The following is a 24619-nucleotide window of genomic DNA, read 5'->3' as shown; positions in this document are numbered from 1 at the left end:
TTTGAAGGAAGCCAACTTGATTACAGCCCTGCCATAGTTCTACCTGACAAGCCTTGTTTAAATCACATTTCATTTTAATCGAAATGCCATTGACTGGAAAAGAGTCACGGTCTGAAATCACTCCACTTATAGGGAAGACTTGATGACCGTCTTGAAGAGGAGTGTGTCGGGTCAGGCTTTGTGACATTATTGTAGAATAAATCAATTTGTATGACAACTCCTCTACATGTATGCATGTTTATAAGCTGCATTTGACGTGCACCTTTATTGAAATTATGCAAACACAGTATTATCTTGATTGGAAGGTTTGTATAATTGCATGTACAATAGTGTATGGAAACTAGCATCTACAATAGCAGGAATATCAATGACAGTGGAACATGTCTGTCTCCATTTAACCCGCCATTAAAACTGGGTTTCTAATTTGCGATTAGCGGGTAGGTAAAAGTTTTGATTTGGTCTAGGCCTAAGCAAGACTAAACCATCATTTTCTTTAAAATTAACCTATTGTGTTTGTTATTTGAATTATAGTTAGTTATTTGCTAACAAACGTGGAAACTCTCCTGTGAAACTTAAAACAAAATCACACACAAGCTGGAATGTTTAGTTTAACACTGACTGCAAAGAAAACAGCTAACACAGTTTGCTACCTCTAAAACCGTAATGATCTCAAACCGCCCACACTGTTATCTGACATACAGTAGCATCTGTGTTATTTCAGCTTTTTTTTACAGTGATTTATATGTATAAACACCCATTGAAAGTTATTTTTAACACCTTTCCTACATGTGTTTTTGAGCAGGTTCAATATAATGTAAGGTTGTATGTATAAGGTTAAATATGATGTGCACTACATTGAAGAGCAGGAATATTCAGTCTCCAGTGGAATTCACCTGCAGAAGCTTGGGAAGAGTGTGTCATGTGTAGCATGGTTTAATTCTATTAACCATGACTGCAATATGTTGTGTAATATTATCTAGTGTTGAAAATACCTTATACAACAGTGTCATTTCTATAATGTAGTCTACCCTGTTAGTAATAATGATGTTGAATAACACTTACCTTGACAGGAATATGTAATAGAATAGGCAGGTAATGAGCTTTGTACAATGATGTCTATACCAGCATAGGACTATCCTGCATACACTACCATCACAGTAATACAGTGAGCAATGTTGCCTAACAAAATATCTGGTTCTATCCATAATAAAGAGTTTACAGTGATAAATGGTAGCAAATCATTCGTAAAATGAGACAAAATCAGAAATCGCTTGTTAAACTGAAAAATGGCATGCAAAAGTATCATGGTAAATACTTGGGGACAGGGTGTGCGATTGGCTTTTTCCTCAGTTTAAAGTTATATAACTTCTCATAAAAGAGAACAGTGGCTGCCGCAAGTAAATAAAAGTTCATTTTTAGATGTGGTCCAAAGATGTCACACCCTCTGTGGGAAGCATGATGGAGCACGTCCAATGCGTTGTATAAAAACATCCAAAACTGGATAAATGTACGCGGCTGTGCTGTACATATAGAGAAAACTTTCACTCAGGGGGTTATTTGAGTGCTGCTGCTATTGTAGTGCATTCAAAAAGCATTTTGTATCCTTGCCCTCCTGTATTGTGTGGTATTACTGTATGTATGACATTTTCAAACAAAAACAGGATTTTTCATGTTTTGGTTTGAAAATGTCATTGAACATTTGGTGTTCAACACACAACACTTCCACAACAGAAAGCACAAACGGCACAATCCTCCTTTGAAACAAATCTAAATGTGTTTGTCCAAGCAGCCTGAAATGCACAGACATCTAATTTCGCTTTTTTTATTGGCAGATACTTTGACACTCGCTCACTGTCTTGCACCATCTTTCTTTTTCTTAACTTCCAGAAAGTGCAGTGCAGCACGCAATATTAATGGAAGCACGTTGCATACCCATTTCACATTGCATAAACAAGCTCCAAATTAAATGTGTATGCTGCAACTAGAGAGAGATATGTATAAAATATATTGAAATGTATAAATATAAAACAATGTGCAATTCCAGAATGTGCCCTAATTGGACTAGCTGCCGACGTGCCATCCAGAACCTGTCCATGCGCCATCTTTGGCCATAGGTGGCTGACCCCTGTTCTAAAGCTCACTGGGATTTATGATAACCAAACTACAAGTCGTTGACCTATTTCAACAATATTATATATTATGAAAATACATTGTGAACTAACTCATAATCAGATACATAAATTAACTGTTGTACAGTAACTGTATTTAGTGTTATCTGATTAGTGCTTATTCCCTACTGTACCTTGTGTGAGCATAGGGAGTCTAAGGAAGTCTGACATGTATCAGGGCCGCATACTCTCACATCAGACTTTGAATGACATATTGAGAATCAAATAGGCAATGAGGGAGAATATCTCTATTTTAGAATCCAGATGGCATTGAAAACCTTGAAGTCCAAATTATACTTCAACTGGAGCTGTAACTAGGTATTACAGAGCTTGCTTTACGAACTGTATCGGTATCACCCAGTGATGCCACTGAAGATGACCACGTGCCAGAGAAGTCATGTGAAACCAGCACTGGTGGCATCAGCCCATGTCTATGTGGCACAGCACAGGATTAAGGAACTGATCATTTAGACTAGACACAGGTCTTTACTATTGATCATGGTGTTTCTAGCTTTGTAAGAATGAAAGTGGAGCCCTGGATTATGTGTTATGATGGTAATTCTGAAGTGCTAATCATCAGAAGCACAAATCAAACCGAAAAGTGCTGTTCCAGTTCCAGCTCTTAACAACTGGCCTTTTCACTGCACCTAGAGTCACCCATATCCTTTTCAACTACCAAGCGACCTGTTCCCACAGCATTAGAAACTTCAGTAAAACATTGGCCTCAGACAAATTGAAAGAAAACTTTGGTGAAAACAGAACAAAAAATGAGCCAATTGCATACATGAGATAACAGTATTATGTTGAGTTCTGAGGCAGAAATGGGAGATATTGTCAAAGTCAGTGTACCGGAAACATATGACAACATTTGATGTCCACGGTTCAGGTTAAGAGGTTTTCAAAGGTGTCTTAAAAAAGATCACCATAGCTTATCAATTTGGTTTGTTAATCTTTATACTCCTTTGCTCCTCCATCTACTGTAGATCTACTTACTTGAAGGGAACATCAGATTTCTCAGTCTCCCCCCCCCCCCCCTTTTTTTTTACTCATCACTTTAATCAACAATACATGCAATAAGTATCAAGTAGAAAGTGTCAGACCACCTCATGCTGTTCATCCAAATATCATGGTGTGAACTCATCAGGGAACCCTAAAACTAACAGCTCTTGGTGCTCTCAGAAATAAAGTTATATTTAACTTCACTTAATTCATTTAAAACCTGAAGCATATCATAGGCACTGCACAAAGTGAGCATTGTATCTAACAAAATAACTCCATAAATCTTACATGTTGTGCACTTTCACTTGTTAAACAAGTCTCAAATGTGCAGTTTTGAAAGAAACACATTTTGTAGTAAAACATATATTTATATTTTAAAACATGATAAATGGTACTACACTTGGTTAAGGTTGTCTCTGTTTGCAAGACATGGTTTCAGTTATTGTTCCACTTGCTTGTTCATTTCACCTGCCATTAAGCAACTCACTTTCAGCCAGTAACATGCTTTGACCTCAAAGACAAGGTGAAATGACCCAGGAAGTGCAAGTTCAACAAATATACTGACAATAAGGCATACAAACTGAGAACTTTTATTCCAGATATCTCTGGAATGTGTCGTTTCTTTCAAAACTGCACATTTTAAACCTTTGTAGCTAATGGAAGTGCAAAGCAGGTAAGGTTTATGGAACGGTTTTGCTACCTACAATTACTTTAATGGAGCTCAGCCCACATTAGAAATATACATTATGGAACACAAATAGCTGATAGCAAGAAAGCCATCGGTTTTCTGTCACTGAAACCTCTCAGAAATGCAATTGTGTGTCACTCACTGTGAAAGGATAATTAACGTCAATATACTGCATGTTGAACCAACAGAGTCGACTCGACAGCCAAGGTTCACTTATCTGTCTCTTCTGGGAGGTCAGAAGCAGACTGACAAAGAATGACCTCATTTTACCAATCTGTTATTCTTGCTCGTTATTTGCTTCATTTCTATTGAATTCAATGAGCTTGTTGCTCATGTTGAACATGCTGGGTTTTACTTGATTTTTCATGGTTTTTATTCGATGAATAAATATATTTAAAAACATTTACTTTCTTGTACCTAAACCATTAAACTAATCACTAATAATACTACAATGAATGCCATACCATAAAAATATTTATAGTTTTTTGGAAAGACATACAAGTGGCACACTTAAAAATGCATTTTTTTTTTTTGACGATAACATATTCTCTCGCTCAGATTAAAAAACAGAAACCAATCTTAACTGAAAGTACAACCAACATGCATTTGTTAAGAATCCTAACAGTAAATTGACACATGTTACTTGGGCTTTGTGCCAGTGTGGTTGCACACTTCTGAGTGCCCCTTTGCCCCTGTTGCTCACCTGCATGTGTGATGACTGGGTGCTCAGCTCTGTGACACTGCAGGTCGTGATCCCAGCTTGCCGCTCTCCAGGCCCCTCCCCCTCCCAGCAGCGCAAGCACTCCCTGTAGGAACAGCAGATGCTCTGCAAGGCGGCTTCCCGTCACAGGAGCCATGGGTGACCCAGTACTGCTCACTTCCCCTCTGTCCTCTGATGAGGGCTATGGGCTCAGTGGAGGAGTCCTGGGGATTACAGAGCAATGGTTAATTTACATATCGTAACCCAAATCACAGTAGGGATGTTAATACGTTACAGTTTAAGCTTTTAAATGTTTTTCAAGTGTTCAGTTTTTCCTAAATGTTTCACCACTGTCAAACATATGCATGTCAATTATAGACATCAGCTGTATTGTAAATAGTAGGATGCGTGCAGGTTATTCATTCAATATTTATTCAAAGTCTTTTCCATATGCACATCAGGGCCATAGCCAGCCATGAAAAATGACAGAGGTGCTTGCCCATGTTCCCCACCACTCCCTTGCCAAAGTTTTTATAACTGAAGAAAAAAGATATGAGGACATTATTATATGCTGTTTATTTAAATACAAAAGTTTAGTTAACAGGTTTTTATCTGAACCTACACAGAGAATTGTGAAGGTCTGGAACCAACTCCCCAGTAATGTTGTTTTAGCTGACACCCTGGGATCCTTCAAGAAGCTGCTTGATGAGATTCTGGGATCAATAAGCTACTAACAACCAAACGAGCAAGATGGGCTGAATGGCCTCCTCTCGTTTGTAAACTTTTTTATGTTCTTATGTTCTTATGAATAAGTTACTATTATAGAATCTGATTACCTGAGGTTCTAAATTTGCAGGACCTGTGTGGTTTTGTACAGTGCAAATAAGTGGCTTTTTCTTTGCAACATTCAAATTCAATATAAAAGAGAATACAAAATGTAGCAATGACAGAATATCTGTTGTAGATACAAAACTTAGTTTTAAATCCTAATCTATCACAATGTAATTAACAGTGATATCATTATCCAAATACCGAGAAGACAAGAGTGCTTGCATACATAAAGGTGTTTGTGTGATAATAATTATAAAATCAAATTCAGCAATATAATGAGCTTAAGCGGGTTGACAAGACTGAAAGAGTTTAGATGAGTAAGCACATTATAACCAATCAGGGTTGCAGCTTGAGATTTTTGGCTGACCAGTCAATTTGATAGGCTGTTTGGTCTGTGGTCTGATTTATACTCATGAATATGCATTTGACTTCTATTAATGTGATTGGCCATCTACAAGGCTCCTTGCAAACCGCAGCCCTATGAACTCGATACAACCCTCAACTCAACTACCAGTGTCAATCACGCACTGTCTGAAATAAACCTTCAAGTGTCCCACTTACTTCAAATGCAAAAAGGGATGAATTGCATTTTTATTTGTTGCAAAGCAACGTGTAAAAGGGCCTAAATAAATCATTATAAGTATGATTTTAACCAAGGCGTGTGCTTCGGGCGCCTCATAGCTGGCTACGGTCTTGAACATGTGCTGTGCACGTGTAATCTCATCCACTTTAATGCTGCGGTGCATCGTCTGCTAAGAAATAAATAAAAATAAATAAAAAAGAAACAGCACTCAAATAGAGGGCTTCTTAAGATCGCTTTTCTGATTGGGTATAGAGATTTTAAATGAATGTAATCCTAAAGTTGAAACAGTAGAGAAATGAAACATGATTGAACATACTTAACGGACAGTCACTCACATATGTAAATAAATGACTAAAATGTTTCTTTAAGTTTCATTTAAATAAAATATACAGCAATATGTTTTCCAAGCAGTGGTTAACCAACTTTATTGTCTACCAAACTATACAAGCACCAATGCTTTAGATTTTGTTGCTAAGACTGTTAAACGCATATATCCTAAAACACACAGCCTTTAAAAACTATTTTGAGATCCTAGCCACAAATGAAACATACAAAATGAACACAACAACACCATTCATTGTGCAATCCCATTAAGATATGGGAATCTTAATATTTAGATCAGGAACAACAACAACAACAAAAAAATGGATATTGAAAATCTTAAAGGTGCTAGATCCTTGAGCAAAAATAATTCCCAATAATTTCCAGACCTCTGTAACCAATAGAATGTTCAATCTGACGCCAGATGATTGCTTAATAAAAACAATGCCCCCAGGAATACTGCACATGATTGGAATGCTGGATACAGTACTGTCTTCTAGAACAGTAGTGCACCGAGGAGTTTATCAGTATCTAATTGTCCAGACACTATTATGAGAGTAACCTCCAAATTCCAAAACTTCTCAAAAAGATCTTCACAATGTAAATATTCTCCAAGTAATTCAACTAACAAGATCTTCTGTTGTCTCACAGTTTGTTTTTTTTGTTGTTTTTAATTAAGACCATTTAACAAACCCTTTGACCTTTTACCCATCAATATAGTTACCTTATAGTTACACCTGATATTTACTACATGCACTATATGCAGTCATGTGATTTGGGGGAGAAGCAGTTTTTAGGAATAGTTATGGATATAAATACATATCTTAGATTTCCTCAGTTCAATTACTAATACCTAGTTGTTTCTTATAGTATTCCTATTATTTTACCTCTTTTTCTACAGAGAACAAATTCAGTTTACCTGACTGTCACACAGTTGATGTGCTAAAGAAAATAAAAGTGCTGATGTGACCTGCAGGCACATAGACAATATCAGATAACAGATAACAAACTGCAGAGTGTGAGCACAGCCTGGAAGCTTAACTTATGGAAGTCTACCTGCGCCCAGCTCCCTTCAAAATCCTGCAGCACTTTGCCCTTTTCATTCAAGCATTCTCATGTTTCATGACATCAGGCACTAGGAGTGTATGATAAAGTTTGGTGGCAGTGTTAGCGTGTTCAACATATCGAGTATGAGAGCTGAACGAAGGCTGCTATCAGTGCATACAAGCCTCCATTTTATGACCCACAATAGACCCACTTTAAACATCCAGACACAGGGCCACATCAGTATTCCTGAAGTAGTTATTATCTTTTTAGGAGGTTCAGATCACACCCCACAACCAAAGTTTAGTTTCACAGATCAAATAGGAGGGTTTGGCTTTAGAGCAATATTATATTTCTTAGTTTTAACCCTCTCCTTCAATTTTAACCACTAGCTGAAAATATTTACCCTGCTGAATTATATAAAGATTTTTCAAAACATGCCATAAATATATCAGTGGAAAACAGCACGTTACATAAAAACTGGAGTTCATCTAGTTTCATTTAAGCAAATCCTTTTAATAAGACCATTTGTAGATTTAGACCATCTCTATAGACATCTTAGCCAGTTAAATATAACAATTTGATTCTCCAGAGAATGTTACCAATGCAAACAATTAATAACACTAAAAGATTGACTTTTGTAATTGAAGCTTACAAAGTAAGTCCATAATTATTCCCTGTTTTGCACCTCCATTAGATACCATTAGATACCTAGGTCTCCAATATTTCATTTCAAAACATGTTAGTTCTCAGTTTATATTCATTATTCTCAGGAAATATGTTAATCTTGCACTTCCTGGGTCATGTTTCTGCGTCACAGCGTGTTACTGGCTGAAAGTGTGTCAGTCAATGTGTGAAGCAGCTGATTGGTTAATAAGGTAGTTGAATTGGTGGGGGTCAATTTCACTGCAGATGAAATGGCCAAGCAAGTGCTGCACTAACTGATAGCTTGGTATGCAAACTGAGGTTTATTTAATTGTAACCCCCTCGTTCTGTCCAGCCGATAATATCTCTCAATCTTCTTATTTAAACCCCAAGTCATGCCCTTATTCTTTGTGTTTCATTGTTCGTTTCCTCCATCCTCCCTCCTCCACTATGCTGCTCCACCTGCACATTTCCCAACCTAAGACGCCCAGCAGCGCTGGACTTGACCTCTGCCAAGAAGGTTCTTCGCAAGCCAGAGGGGACCCCGGCCAATTCTCTCCTAACTCTTCTGTTTCCCTGTTCTCTACGCTCTAGGTTCCCCTTGGGGGGGTGGGGGTAATGGTTGCTTCCCAGCCTTGGAAGCTGATTGGCTCGGTCTCACCACTCCGAGCCAATAGGAAACACTGTACTCCTTCCTAAATCACAAAGCACTTCATTCCTATTCTCAATTCACAAGGTTCTTCCTCCATGCTGCCTTTGCTCCTGTCCGTGAACCTATTGTAGTACCAGAAAAAATTATGTTTAGTACAACATGTTTCTTTCAAAACTGCACATTTGAGAACTATAGAACGAACATAAGTGCACAAGAGGTACAATTTAAGGAATTATTGTTTTAGCTACAATCACTTTAATGGTATCCCAATTTCAAAACTGCAAATTGATAATCCAGCCATTTCTACCTTTCACTTTTAGCAGAAGAGCTATACCTAAAGCTTTCAAAATCTCAGCTCAGAGAGGCTTAATTACTATACAAATCATACAGTTCAGAAGTTTACAATAAACCTGACTAGCTCATGAAAAATCAATAGCAGCTTGTGTGCTGCTTGAGTTATCAGTACAATTGTATTTTCTGGGAATGTACTGCCGTTAATTAGCACCTACATTAGAATCTATGGGGATATTCTTCGGCAACATTGACTCTCAATCAGATTACTGATAAACTTCTCCTTAACCTTTAGTGCTGAATCAGAACTCTGGTGAACATCCTCTTCATTATAGACAACTTCACTACTAGGAAGCTGAAGGTTAGTTTCTAAGGTCAATTTTACATTCTTCTCAATCCATATACGCAACAGAAATGTATCCAAACATATTTATGAATGCATCTCAGACTGATAATAGCCTTGTCTTTTGGTCAAGTGAAATATAAAGTGAATAAGCTGTAAAATTAACTTTGTGGTCTGCAGAAAGGGCCATTAACTCCACTAAATGAAAATGATACAAGCTGATATATACTCCACGAGATGTCTGAGCATGTATCTAACACGGCACCCTAATGATATTTTTTATAATTTATAGGTTAATAAGAATAATTAAACATTATAAAATAACATTGACTAACAACTGTGACAACTTGTACAGATCTGCCCCCATACCAGCAGGGCTTGTATCTTTTAGAACTACTCAGCCTGACTCACTTGACAACTAATTCTCTTTGGTAGGGGTGGGGTAGGGTGGGGTGCCATTATATAAGTGCAATAACACACTCCGGGATGTTCAAGTAAGACCCACAATGAAGACACTTAGGCTGTTTAATGGCACTTGGGATATTGGTTCGTATTTGAACACCATGTCACGTGTTAATGCTTTCGTATAGCACATTTTAACATGATATAATTTACAACTGATATACACCATCTGATACAAGCCAACTGATGCAAAGACTGATGGTTGTATCACATCAATATCAGGGACTTGTATATATTATAACATTATAATGCCAATAAATCCTAGCTGAATTATTAGCAGGCTACATAATAACCTGCTTTAACAAAGCTCTTTACAATAACTATAGCACTGTGATTCTTCTACTTTGTTCGATCTTATATGGCATCAAACAGTAGTCTTGGGAATAAAGTCTACAGAGCTAGGGTTTGTGCATGAAATCGGTCATAATAAACGGAGTACAAATCAACCCATAATTTCAGCATAATAATATATGAATCTGGTCCCCCTTCCTCGAATAAACTTGAACAACATTCCCAATGATGTAATGCTACTGTTTAAATTACTCAGATTGGTTTGAATCTCATAAGAAAGCTTCACATGACTCTTTCCACTTGCGGTGGTATTAAATCCATAAAGGATCTATACTTTTAATTTCTAATCTCACAGCTGGTGGTTTCTTATTTAAAATTCATAGAGGTTTTAATGATTTAAAAACTAATAAGGCTATGTGTCTCGAGGATCTAGCGACTAAACTGTTAAAAATACCAGTTCCTGTAATTGCTCCCTTAGCTCAATTTTTAAACCTCTCATTAGCTTCTGAGTTATTCCCAGCAAACACTGGACTGATAATTCCGTAAAGACCACTTAATGTTTTACCTACTTTGTCAAAACATTTTTAAATAATCATAAATAAAAAGGTTTGTCAATATCTAACCGATAAGGCATGGTCCATTCAACAGGCAAGTTTGCAGAATATGCATTTAACACAGAATACTGACAGTGCTGAAGGTGGGTTTAATATAATGGCCTACTGAAGGTAACAAGTGTGTCATTAACATACCTATCCTTCCACATGGCTGTAAAACACAATTAGAGCTATCAGTAGTATGAATAGGAAGATGATCATGACCTGTATCCAGAGTATGTCCTTTTTCTCTTCTCTTTTGTAATTTTATACTGTGAATAAAGATCCTCAAATAAACTTTAATGGATCTCTGCCTTTTCATATAATTTAATGCCAAGCCATTACAACGGTGACCTGATGAAAATAATCTAAACGCCTGAATAGGTAACCATGTCTGTGTTCCTTGCATACAAATCTGTAGCATGTATGCTGGCTTGCAAGTCACATGATTCTCTCTATAGTTACTCTGGATCCTGGGGGGGGGCTGGGCACGAGTGGTTACGGCGATGAGCCTGGCATTGAAGCCTCCTGAGCCTTTGATGAATCGATGTGAGAATTTCATGGTGACTGATCAGTTGGTAAGGCTGATATCAGCATGAGGCTAGTCATTTCCGTCCAGCCCTTGCCTTTCCATTCAATTCAATAGGCTGAGACTGCAAGCCATTACAAATGTCACAGGATAGACAGGAGTGGTATAAAGGTGGACAACAGGGATCCAAAAAACATTAAACAAAAAATAAAACATTTGTATCCAATTAAACTAAACATCTTCATTAGACAGTCCCTATATACATATATAAATATACTAACTAAATAAATAGAAGATGTATAGATAAATAACATGGTCAAGTGCAGCACTAGCTTTAATGAATTCCTCTTGGATTTTACAAATGCACCAGCAGACCTTAGATGGTTAATCCCTTTTAAAATAAATACAGACACTTACCACAGCCTCAATCAGTTCAAATGTTTCTCAAATCTAGTACAGCACACCCAGCAATTTTCTACAGCACCACCCTAACTCCCTGGAGGCTCAGATACTCTCCTTTTTATTTTTAACATTCTTATTCTCTGCTTCCATATTTAGATTAGGTTACATCACTGTGAGGATGGAGATGGGTAACACACAGTATAGGGGTAGATTTATAGACCTTTTACTTGTATAAAATAACTTTACCGTTCGGATTGTCTAGTAAGAGCTGATTTGAGTGCATTTGATGCAGCTGTAGCAAGAGAATGTGGTTGTGTCCTTCTTAGAAGAGGTTTGGGCAGTACGCTACAGCTGGGTCATTGGAACCCCTCCAGTACAAACTTCAGTTAGACTTGTAAAATAGCACAATAGGATCATCTACAGTATTACAAGCTAACCCTATATGCAACATTGATGATTTCCTGATAATGCCTGGCAAGGACTTGTGAAGTTTCTTGAAAGAACCCAACATATCATGCATGAGCTGCCGTTAAGAAGCACTCAACGGGGAATGAGAATGGGTCACCACCTTTCATACCAAAGGCATGTACCAGTCCACAAGGTAGATAAATTGTATGATATACTCAGAATATGTTACACTATTTGAAATCACCAAAGAGTACCTGAATGAATCGTCAGCGAATTAGCTTTTTTTGCGGGAGTAGGCATTTCTTTGATAGCAACAAGCTTTAAAATGGTACAGCTGTAAAATGTACGTACTGTAAAACGAATCAAACTAAATTCACGGTCACAAAACACTCAACAGGATTTACGTTAAGCAGTAAGAATGTATTTTAAGGTCTTAGGAATCATAACAGAAAAGGCATTAAGACAATTTGAAATCTCATCAGCTTTGAATGTTTTTGGTTTTTTTTCTCGGGGCACTGAAAGGTCACCTCAGTTTACAGACTTTAGAAATACCAAAAGACAAATGGTAGAAAAGACTATGGCGGTGAATCCCCACTGATGACTTGTGAGGTGATAGGCAGATTCCAAATATAGTAAAAAAAATAAAAATAAAAAAAAAATTTAAAAAAAGTGTTTTTTAGAAACAAGACAAATACTGTAAGTCCTTAAATATTTGCAACCAAAATATTTGGCGAATCAAACCAATAAGACCAATTTAATTCCAGAAGTAGTACATTAGTACATTACATCTGTACAGCACTAAGATCTAACCATGGGTACTGTTATAGTCCTGTGGCTTTGTTAAATTAAATAGCTTTATATTTGCAGTGCATGTGTTGTACCTAGTAAAACGTGCTTTAAGGCTCCATAGGCTACCGGCGCAGGTGTTGAAAGGTGGAATTCAAAGTCAAAGCAATCCTTTTTTTTTGGATTTTAAAACCAAACTGCTTATATTTTCAACTGACACATTCAACCAGAATGTAGTCCAGTCTCAACAGTGAAATATTACATTCAAAACACACTAGTACTGTACCAGTTTAAGGTCTGAAGTACGCTTTTAACAACAGTACTGTATCGTCTTTGTGTCATTAACAAAAATGTTTCTTCTACAGTGTTAACAACGTCAAAACAATAACAGCCCTGTTGACAATATCACCCAGCACAACGAACATGTTTTATGTATTGCTGCACAACTGCATCTAGTTTACCTAGTTTCAACAGACGGCCCTTATTGCTGTGTTCCAATGTTTACTTTGTCCGGATCTCTGCATTCTGTCAATGCACTGCAGCACAGCTCTTCAGCTTTTGTTTCATTCAATGTTTAGTCTGTGAGAGTTCTCGTTTTCCACTGCAAAGCACTACTGTATGTTAATATTAAACTCACTAATAATGTTGTACAGTATGGGCCACGTTCCACCCCTGTAAACCTGAGTCAGGGCCACTTGGATCAGGAAGGCCAGAGTGACTAGTGTGGGTCCTTTTGACCCAGGACATAGCAGTCGGAAAATGTTCTGATAAATGAAAACCAATACCAACATTCTTGTATTGCAATAGTAAGGATTTAAGTCGAATGTCACAGTAGTGCCAAAACCATTGCCGATTTTTCTTCATAATGCAAAAATCACATAATAAGAGGCTCACAAACAATGATGGTTTTACACAGGAAGGCATAGAATTTCATTAGACAATAAGAAAATATAAAAAAATACACATTGTTTTAAAGTGTGTAATCATTTAACCCAGCATGGTTTACAAAATCACAGCTTGTTTTGTGCTTCATGCAATGTCTCTTGACTTGAAACGCATCTCAAACACATAATTCTGGTTTGTAGTACTCTTGAAAATATTTTTTAAAAAACGGTTGGAAATGATTCTGCTTTGTTTCAGGGGGGGTCCCTTTTTGTTGCATTGTTTTTGAACTCAGGCGTATTTGTTACTCTTTATGCAATTAAAGAGCTGCAGAAAGGGGACACATTTAGCGTTTCTTTACACCTACTCATTGCTGGTATTGTTGAGATAAGCCACACAGTTTAATTTGCCTGCAGGCTCTGACATTTTAAGTGGTTTAATTACATACTTGACCAGCATGAGCTATGTGACTTCAACTGAAAAAAACATTATCTTCAGTCCCAGCTGTTGACAGGTATTCATACTCACAGTCTACCTGAAACGCAGTGGGTGGTGCTACCATACCACTGCAATTCAATGTGCAGATGCACAGGTGTTTGTTTTGTACTAAATGACTTGCTGTACACTTGGCCCATACTGGCTTTAACACCTTGAAGTACAGCGTCTTGGATTTTTAAGGCCTGCTCCTAACTGCTGTGCACATTTACTGTATTTACCAAGCATAATGGATCTCATGATTTAATAATACTGAAATCCATGCAAGGCACATAATTACCTCCTTAACTGAAGGGTAAGACATTCGTCTTTGAACCTTGAGGTTAGTTGTTCTCACCCAGCCCTTGCCTCTACATTTAATTCAATTGACTGAGATTCCAAGCCATTACACAAACTTCTGCCATACAAAGCTATGTTTTTTGTTATGGTTTACTATGCCAGTATACCTTAGTAAATGTGCATAAGGGCAGTAACATAGTAACAGCATTCTGGAAACTGTTATTTTAGATAGCTACACACACACACACATACTGTATTGATTTATGGCACTTTTATTTAAAGAATATAGGTAGTAAAATCTGTTATTTCTAAATAGTGCTGCATTCATCCTTCATCAGAAACTGTGACAGTAACCTCCCTTATTACTTTTCTTTTAAAAAAATATTGTGCATTTATGAAAATTAACATGTTAGATGTTAACTATTGTCTGAAATCACTCAAAATAATGATGTTGACAACAATACATAAAGTATTAGGATTAGGAAAAGCAGTTTGATAAGTGATGGTTGGCAGGCTAGTTTGGTGTTAATCCAGGCCAGAAGGTGGCAGTATAGAGAAATAGTTCATGATGTCATGATGTCAGGTTGCATCTGTTGAGGTATGCAGGTAAATCTTGATTCCTGCAGTCTTTGGCAGTCTTGCAGCTACTTTTGAAAAAAAGGCATTATTTTTCAGTAGTACTTGCAAACTTGCAGAATTTCGTTTCCGGTCAAATTCCGGTCATAATTTAAAAAGAATGTGCATCGAAGGTTACTGGATAGTGGAGTAACGAGTCATCGAGTATCGTTTGTATCGTATCAGCAGAGCTCACTGTAGTTCACCAAATGGCTCCCGAATTAAGAATAAGTGTGTTTTATAGTTGGTAGGAATACATACCCTCCCTATCTCATTTAATTTTCATCATGCAAGTAGCCTGTTAACCAATCTGAACCATCACATATCGTATCACGACCTGTGTATCGTGATATGTATCATATCGTGACATTAGTATATTGCTACACCCTTATTACTGGATACTGTCTCTGACAGAGTACTGAGCCCTTATGGACCTACGTTAAACATGTAAATAGCAAGAAAAAAAAATGCAAAAAAAAAAAACCCTTTATGTTACAGGTACAGCAAAGCGAAGAAAAACATCAAATAATAACAGCAGCTTTCACAACACCTGGCTAGAGTGCATATGTGGCAGAGTGTCCCGCCACTATATTTATATGTGCACTGTGTCTTTATGATTTGTATTATTGTTTGCGGCGCGGATAAAAGCGCCACGTATTTGTTATTGTTTTTATATTTTAAAAACCTTGTGAGGATGCGTGACTGATCAGCTAGTGATATATTTAACTAGCTGACAGTCACGCATCCTTATTAAACTCGTGCAGACGGTGACCGTCTCCTGAGTTAATTCACTGATTAATTGTTGCTAATCGGGAGATGATCACTGTATGTAAACCTGCAGCTCTCTACCCTCAGGGAGAGTGTGTTAGGAGTGAAAGCGGAGAGAGCAAGGAGAGAGAAAAACAAAACTTATAAATAACTGCTAAGGGTGCTGGTTTACACCAGCACGATACTTATTTGTTTATTTGTTTGGCCCTTGTGCCTTTTTGTTTGTTGTTTGTTTAAATCTTTTGTTTGTTTTGTTTATTTAATAAAATGCTGAGCGCCGTTGCGTTCAGTTCCACCACCGCCATTCCATCTGTTGTTTGCCTTTGTTTACTACTCCTTCCTGGTCTGTGACGTCATCGCAGCAACAGCTCGGCCACAGCATAACAGGACTGAACACATTTCTAATACAGTGTTTAACTGGCTGGAGGGAGGGACGATCCACCACTGTGAAGCAGCTGATCACATCCCAACTAGACTGAAACAAACAAACACACCTATCTTCCCGTCTTAGTCACATTAGTCTTCTGTTTTCCTGCTTTAATAAAAGCATTGTTTTAAGAAGTATAGTATGTCTGGAAAAGAAAATGACTGAAATGGCCAAAAGTGAGGAGGTTGGAGAGGAGGAGGTACTGTAAACTCAAATCCCAGCACTGACTGTAAAGAGAGGTAGGGTTATATTTAAAGGTGAGGAGTTACCACCTTAGTCCAACTAATTTATTTTAGTAGTTAAGCACGTGTATTGCAGTATCATGTGACTGCGTTCACTGATGTGGTATGATAAAAATGAGCCTATAATTCCTTGTGACATTTGATGAGAGGATGACTGCCTTACAGTGTTATTATAAGTACACTGCTTAACTGCTGCTTGCCTAAATGCCTCTTAATTTGGATTGACCTTTATCATACACAACTCACACACACAGTGGAGTGGGCCTGACATGGAAGTGAAGACACATTAAATGGTCACTGAAATGAAACCTCACTTCTGTGCTTTACTGCAGGGTGTGTATCTGATTATGTTAATCACTGTATTTTAATAATTAGCTCTCAATTTTCACTGTTGCTTTTGTAACAGTATTGGATTTACAGCAATCTTATCACCTCCAAGCCTCAGTGAATTTTATACACCAAATGAATTTGTTAAGCCAGATGTGGGAGACTACAACAGGGGTGTTAACTAGTATGGATAGAAACATTTGGACAGAATAATATTTGTCAAATTGTATCAAATGTAAAAAAATAGGGCCTTATATTAAGTGTTTAATAATCACTTTGATGTTACTATTAGTAACAATCAGTAAATCACAAAACAGGAAAGAGCATAATCAATCTTAATTTACAAGTGTAATCAGTAGTGCCAGTCTATGTGGAATATCACATTTGGTTTGTGACTATAACCTGAAATGTGTCATATGCAACATAGGTCTTGCTTTTTACTGTTTTTTCCTTATTTTAAAAAATTGACTTTATTTAATTTAACAACACCACCCTGCAAGTGTATTGTATCTTCTTGTGCTGCCATATCTTCACAAATCCCCCCCGTGGCAGGATGGAAGCCCTTCACATGTAAATAGTGTGTTTTTGTTTAGTTTAAATAATGTTTATTCAAATTACATCTGTGCTAGATATGGCAGGGCTAGAGGTTAGACTTCCCTCCCTGGCTAATTCAAATCCATGTGCGGAATGTGGCCAGGTGTTGATTGATTCATTGATTATCAATCAACCCTGGCCACATGCCACAGCTAGAAAGCCAGTCCTTTGTTCCTGTTCTTTCTGTGCCAGCGTGATGACTTATGACTGAGCGGATATCCAGGGAGAGTGAACCAAATACGGGACCACCGTGTGTTTAACAGGGGTCGAAAGTTTGACCGAGGACCACCGTGTGTTTAACAGGGGTCGAGAGCTTGACCGAGGACCACCGTGTGTTTAACAGGGGTCGTGAGCTTGACCGAGGACCACCGTGTGTTTAACAGGGGTCGTGAGCTTGACTGAGGACCACCGTGTGTTTAACAGGGGTCGAGAGCTTGACCGAGGACCACCGTGTGTTTAACAGGGGTCGAGAGCTTGACTGAGGACCACCGTGTGTTTAACAGGGGTCGTGAGCTTGACTGAGGACCACCGTGTGTTTAACAGGGGTTGAGAGCTTGACTGAGGACCACCGTGTGTTTAACAGGGGTCGAGAGCTTGACTGAGGACCACCGTGTGTTTAACAGGGGTCGAGAGCTTGACTGAGGACCACCGTGTGTTTAACAGGGGTCGAGAGCTTGACTGAGGACCACCGTGTGTTTAACAGGGGTCGAGAGCTTGACTGAGGACCACCGTGTGTTTAACAGGGGTCGTGAGCTTGACTGAGGACCACCGTGTGTTTAACAGGGGTTGAGAGCTTGACTGAGGACCACCGTGTGTTTAACAGGGGTCGAGAGCTTGACTGAGGACCACCGTGTGTTTAACAGGGGTCGTGAGCTTGACCGAGGACCACCGTGTGTTTAACAGGGGTCGAGAGCTTCACCGAGGACCACCGTGTGTTTAACAGGGGTCGAGAGCTTGACCGAGGACCACCGTGTGTTTAACCAGGATCCTTGGTGTTTAGTAAAGGGATTAATTTAGGGGATTCTGTATACACTGTGTTAGTGTATGTCCTCCCACACTAGGACTACCATTGCTGGTACCCCAGAGGCGGCCACCTACCACTGCAATGAAAATGGCAAAGAAAACCTCTTGTGTCTCCTGTTTGTCAGCTGATACCCCACCTGTTACATATTTAAAATACAGAGTTGAGAAATCTGTGCCTTTTGCCCGGAGTCTCCCTCATCCTTATAACTGCTTCCCTCCTCCCAAAACTTATAGAAAACCTCATGGAAATACAAGGCTCTGGCCAGTTTAATAAAGACAACATTAAGACAAGCTTTGCATTAAGTAAGCCTTTTCTTAGCTGACAGGTTATCAAGATTTTACAGAAAACAATAACACACAGCGGCAAGTACACCTCAATAATAACAACTGCGGTGACTATTCATCTCAGTAACTAAATCAGAAAGAAAACAACATAACAACATCCTGTTTATGTCAGTGATGATCCATTAATAATAATAACCGTGTGGCTTCCAATACGGAATGCTTCATCTGCAGTTATTGCGCAGATATAGTTACTTACCAAAGAGATCAGATAAGTAGCCTTTATTTCAAAATAAATAAACAAATAGATAAAGTATTGTGAACGTTGTACCCCAGAAAACCATAAACATTTTTTTTTATTTTAATGAAGTAGGTTAACAAAGAAAAAGCATACACACTCCAAAATGCGTAAGGTGCAAAGTACACAATTAAATCAGCACGAGAAAAACATTACTCACACACTTACGAAACGCTGACCTATTTTTGGGGGTTAAATAAAAAATATCTGTGGAGCACATTAAGTGAGTCTGCTAATAATGTCTTTCTCATACTAATCATGTAGATTAACACACTACAGTATACAACCAACTGATGTCAGGGGCGTAGCTAGGATTAGATTTTTACTGAGGCAAAAAAAAATTTTAAAAAAAAGTTGAGCAAACCTCTTGCAGATCCTGTTCATGTTACAAAGGTAAAAGTTATCATCTTATAAAGCCTGGAGACTTTTTGCAAACTGCAAAGCAATATTAAGTCCCTTGGATGATGATGTTAATGTTAAAATGTGATGACCCATATTATTTCAAAGATTAAAACTAATTGTCTCCCAGCAAAACCACAGCAACCTAAAATGACCATATTCACACTGTCAGAAATATGTGATTTTAAAAGGACAAGAATATAACATCAATATTAATAAGTAGATGGGTTCATACCTTTATTGACTTGCAATGGTTCACTGCTACTTAAGTTGCCTTACACTGCTGGGACTGGTAACTGCTGCTGATTGGTAAGACTGGTGCTGAAACTGTGACTGGTGCTGACACTGTTGGGACTAGTGCTGACACTGCTGGGACTGGTGCTGACACTGCTGTGACTTGTGCTGACACTGCTGGGACTGGTGCTGACACTGCCGGGACTAGTGCTGACACTGCAGGGACTGGTGCTGACACTGCTGTGACTTGTGCTGACACTGCAGGGACTGGTGCTGACACTGCTGTGACTTGTGCTGACACTGCTGGGACTGGTGCTGACACTGCCGGGACTAGTGCTGACACTGCAGGGACTGGTGCTGACACTGCTGTGACTTGTGCTGACACTGCAGGGACTGGTGCTGACACTGCTGTGACTTGTGATGGCACTGCTGGGACTGGTGCTGACACTGCTGTGACTTGTGCTGACACTGCAGGGACTGGTGCTGACACTGCAGGGACTGGTGCTGACACTGCTGGGACTGGTGCTGACACTGACTGGTGCTGACACTGCTGGGACTGGTGCTGTTTGTGTACAATATTTGTATGACTCTATAGTACTTTGACAAGGTATTCACCAAAAATAACAACAACAATAATAATAATAATAATAATAATAATAACAATAATAATAATAATAATAATAATAATAATAATAATAATAATAATAATAATGTGATGTTCCCACCTCTGAACGCTAGATCTCCTTTGAACGTTTACACGGTTTCTCAGTCAATTCTAATATTCTTTTGTCAGTATAAATCGACGATAGGAAGTAGTACAGTACTTCAGGCAGGGGAAACCGGTCGCAGAGGTCCCGGTGCTGCCTAGCGCACAGGCCAGGTCACTATAGATACAAATACACAGCCACTATGCTATAATAAAACGCTATGCTATAGCAGGTAGGGTGATACTTGGATGAGCTGACTGTTCAGTTAAAGTGACGAGAAAAAAAAAAAAACATACAGCCAGCTATCCCGGTTTAGCTACACATTTAATGTCATCATAAAAACAGGTTCTTGGATTTTTGCTGTGCTGGTGTTAAAACATTCTACATGGGAAAAACAAAAGATTTATCAAAACGTATTGCAGCTAAACATCACATTGCACAGGGGAAAAACAACAATATAAATGATAAATTCACTTAACATTGATTACCAAGAGTTGGTTTCTTTAGAAAGAAATGTGTAATTGGTTGGTTTTTTCTCCGTTTCATGTTAGTGCTGCACTGTAAATCAGAATACAGAGTAACTTGGGAAACTGACTAATGAGAAACGTCTTTGTGGCGCGAATTTGACATACCTCAGTGTCTGTAGAGCCCGAGATCACAGTAATGTGAAGAAATAAAAAATAATATTTTATATATCTCAATTTTACACTGAGGTGGGTATGTTTTGGTTTTTTTATCTTTTTTTTTTCGTCTTCACAATTAAGAATTAAGCCGATTTTTACCGAGGCGGCCGCCTCGGCTGCCTCAATGGACGCTACGCACCTGGATGTGAAAAAGTAATTTACAAACATCTATATTAACCATGCTTTAAATCAAACTTATAAATCAATGAATGAATACATTGAAAACATACTTACTTCAACGTAGCCTAAAGTACGAAAATAAGTCACCTTACATGCAAAATAATAAAAATAACACCACTCCATGACATAAAACTGTTGGGAGTTTAATTGTTCATAATCTAATCCATGTCCTCTGGAAATGCATCACCAGCCTCTTCTCTTTTTCTTCTACTGAGTGACTGGCAGGGGTAGATGTTGCTATATCTATGTCTTCAATCTCTTCACCCAATTCTTCCATTTCAGTTTCCTCACCCTGCATGGAATGAGACTCTTCAATCGTGTCTTCCTCTTGTGTCTCAAAGGCTGATTCTGATCATTTTCCCAAGTTCTTATTAAAGAAACTGATCATTTCTGCATGTGCAGGTGTGAGTTCTGAATGCCTGGCATTGATTGTCAGTCCCGCTGTAGAAAACACTCTCTCTGATGGGGTGCTGGTGGCAGGAAATCCCACCACTCTTCCGGTCCATCTGGCAGCAGTAAAAAAGATTCAACTTCTTCTTCTACTGATGTTGTCTTAGGCTGTTGTAACTCTTCTCCAGCACTAGCGCAGCAACACTTGAACTGGTTTGTGGTGGCTCTGGAACATCAGCTTCTTGCAGTAGGTATGTTGACAGTGGTTATCAGTTTTTTAGGTTTTGGTGTTTGCATTGGGAAAGTTCAGGGCGTTGGTGTTGTGTGAATAACAGCAATCTGAATTGGGGATTGAAACATATTTCAGTCATCAGAGGCGTGTCACCAAATGCAATTGCTGTGACATTATATCTCTGCTGCAGTGATGCTCCTACTTTTGTTTTAGAGTTACGAACAGCTGGTGCCTCAAGCTATCCACAAGCTGTGTAATAGCTACAAAAAGTACAGATGCACTCCCATTTTCCTCTACAGAGAGCCAGGTTGTTGATGCAGCCATGGGTTTCATTACCTTAGTCTTAGTCATTGTTTCTGTCAACTGGCTTCGTATCATTCCCATGAAACAGAACTGCCACTACTGCCTGTTGATTGTTACGCAGAGTTTTGATCATTTCGTATGTGGATTTCCATCGTGTAAACACATCCTGTTTCAAAGGTTGCTTTGAGAAGTGTTTCACTTGCAACACACGCGTGGTGAAAGTGACCGACAAGTTTCTGCGAGCGAGTAATGAGCCTTATCAGTGTGTTTACCGATTTCAGGCCTTCCCGAATGCATTACGGCAAAGTGCGACCAGCACAACTAATGTGATTGGGAATTGTTTCAGCCAGCTGCATTGTCATGCACTGTTAGTAAGATATTATCAGCAATGCCAAATTAATCTACTACACAATGTAAGGCTCTTGCAATACTTTCAGCAGTGTGACGCTCTGGGAAATGACACACTTTCAGTGTGGGGATGCGGAGGTGTTGTGAGGCCTGAGAGTACTGACGTTCAAGAATTCTAACCATTGTGCGTGAACTGGGCACCTTATAATTAGGTTCTATGAAAGCCAAAAGGCTTGAACCCAGGGCCATCTACAACAGAGCATGGTCACATATCCTTTGCAGTCATCTGAGCAATTAAATTTGTAATTGCGTGTGATCTCTCTTTCCCACAAGGCCTCAACTGCCAGCTTCTTGAAGCACATTAAACATTAATATTAGTGATTTTTAAAAAAATTATTACCCAAAAAAGACCCGGGTATCCAGTTATTTTTATGGCAGGTACCCGGTTCCAGAATTTCTACCCGTACCAACCTCTTTATTTGTTTATTTGTTTTTTGTTTACATTTAGGAAAGATGTCTATTGCTAGTAAGTAATTATATTCATCTTAAACTACTTACACAGAGTATAATTACAGTTCAAACTAATTTTACTCAAAAATATACAATTTTTTACCATTACCTGAAAAAAAGAAACATCTTTTAGTATCTGTTGTAGGATTTAAATGCCCACATATTTCCTGCATTGCATATCCCACTCAAGATTAAAGGAGTATATGATTTACATTTTCAAGGTTGTTAAATGTTAAACTTATTTTAAAGTATGAGCTCAATTTTTATTTCACTTCCTGAGCAATCATAACTATCATAGTTAAGTGTAAAGTTGTAGATGATTGTCGGACATCCAGCTTTTCATAACAAAATGCTGTATTAGCAATGGGCTGTATACATGGGGAGTTAAACTATGAATTTATTAGTATTATTATTTATTTCTTAGCAGACGCCCTTATCCAGGGCGACTTACAATTGTTTCAAGATATCACATTATTTTTACAATGTAACAAGTTAACCTTTGATGATAATTGTTTATAGAAAAAACCCATTAATCATATTTCTCACTGCTGCATCTTGTAAACTTGTTACCGTACAGCACACCCTGAAACCAATATATATAACTGTGTTTTTTGTATTCAGCCGATGAAGGACTTGTAGTCCGAAACGTCCTGATAATTGAGTTGTAATCAATTATTCTACCTTTTTAAGTACCTGAAATATCCTTTTCTGTTTTTTCTTTATATACTGTGTATATATATATATATATATATATATATATATATATATATATATATATATATATATATATATAAACTCTGCAAGGTAATGAGGAGTGTAATGAAATCTATCATGAAAAAATACATCCCATTACTCACATTTTACTGAAGAATAAATATAACCATATGTACATCTCCTCCATTTCACTTACAAAGTCTACCTATTAATCATTTTAAAATGAAACCAAATCATCAGAGCAACATCCAAATAACGTCTGTCCTAATTTGAAGTAACAACTATACTGTAGGCAAAGAAATAATAGCAATAATATCTTTATTTTTATATAGCACCTTTCATAGTGGCCCACCATCACAAATCATCATTTACCATACTGTGCACACACAAAAAAGGAGGAAAACAAAGTATCCATAACTCTATGAAAAGCAGCCGACATAAAAAAGGGATTTATTTATAGAACTATGTAAACAGCGAGGTAATGCTTGTTGGGGTTTATTCAATTGATTTATATAACACTGCATCTAAATACTGGCATCATAGAAACTATTAAAATAGGTCCCTCCAAATTTGACAGACAGCTAAACACTACAGAGAATACCATTAACATGTTTGATTTTAATAAATTGTGGCCCAGTATGAATTATTATGAATGTGTGGGTATTTAGAGCATCGGCCCTTATTTGAAATCTGTGAAACAAATATAAGCATTAACTAAAAGTAGAAAGGAGGACCCCGTACACACTACAGTATCCCTTAAAAAACATTCTATGAATGCCACCAATGAATCTGTGACCAATGAATCTGTGACCAATGAATCTGTGACCAATGAATCTGTGACCAATGAATCTGTGACCAATGAATCTGTGACCAATGAATCTGTGACCAATGAAGCAGCAACGTGCCTTTGTATGTGTATTTTTGGACAGATGGAAGTGGGTGGTGGTAAAA

The 24619-nt window shown here is 38.0% G+C and overlaps 1 protein-coding gene across 3 annotated transcripts in view; it reads right to left on the bottom strand.

The window, feature by feature from the left end:
* LOC117435396 (semaphorin-5A-like) overlaps positions 1–24619 on the bottom strand; it is a 156859-nt gene that overhangs the window by 106388 nt on the left and 25852 nt on the right. For all 3 annotated transcript variants that reach the window (XM_059020486.1, XM_059020488.1, XM_059020487.1), the window contains exon 2: positions 4559–4779. In XM_059020486.1, coding sequence (XP_058876469.1) covers positions 4559–4712 — 154 coding nt within the window. In that variant the 5' untranslated portion in view covers positions 4713–4779. The remainder of the gene's footprint in view (positions 1–4558; positions 4780–24619) is intronic.

Source organism: Acipenser ruthenus, chromosome 3 (assembly GCF_902713425.1).
Source record: "Acipenser ruthenus chromosome 3, fAciRut3.2 maternal haplotype, whole genome shotgun sequence".
Lineage (NCBI taxonomy): Eukaryota > Metazoa > Chordata > Actinopteri > Acipenseriformes > Acipenseridae > Acipenser > Acipenser ruthenus.
This window is presented reverse-complemented; position numbering and strand designations above follow the sequence as displayed.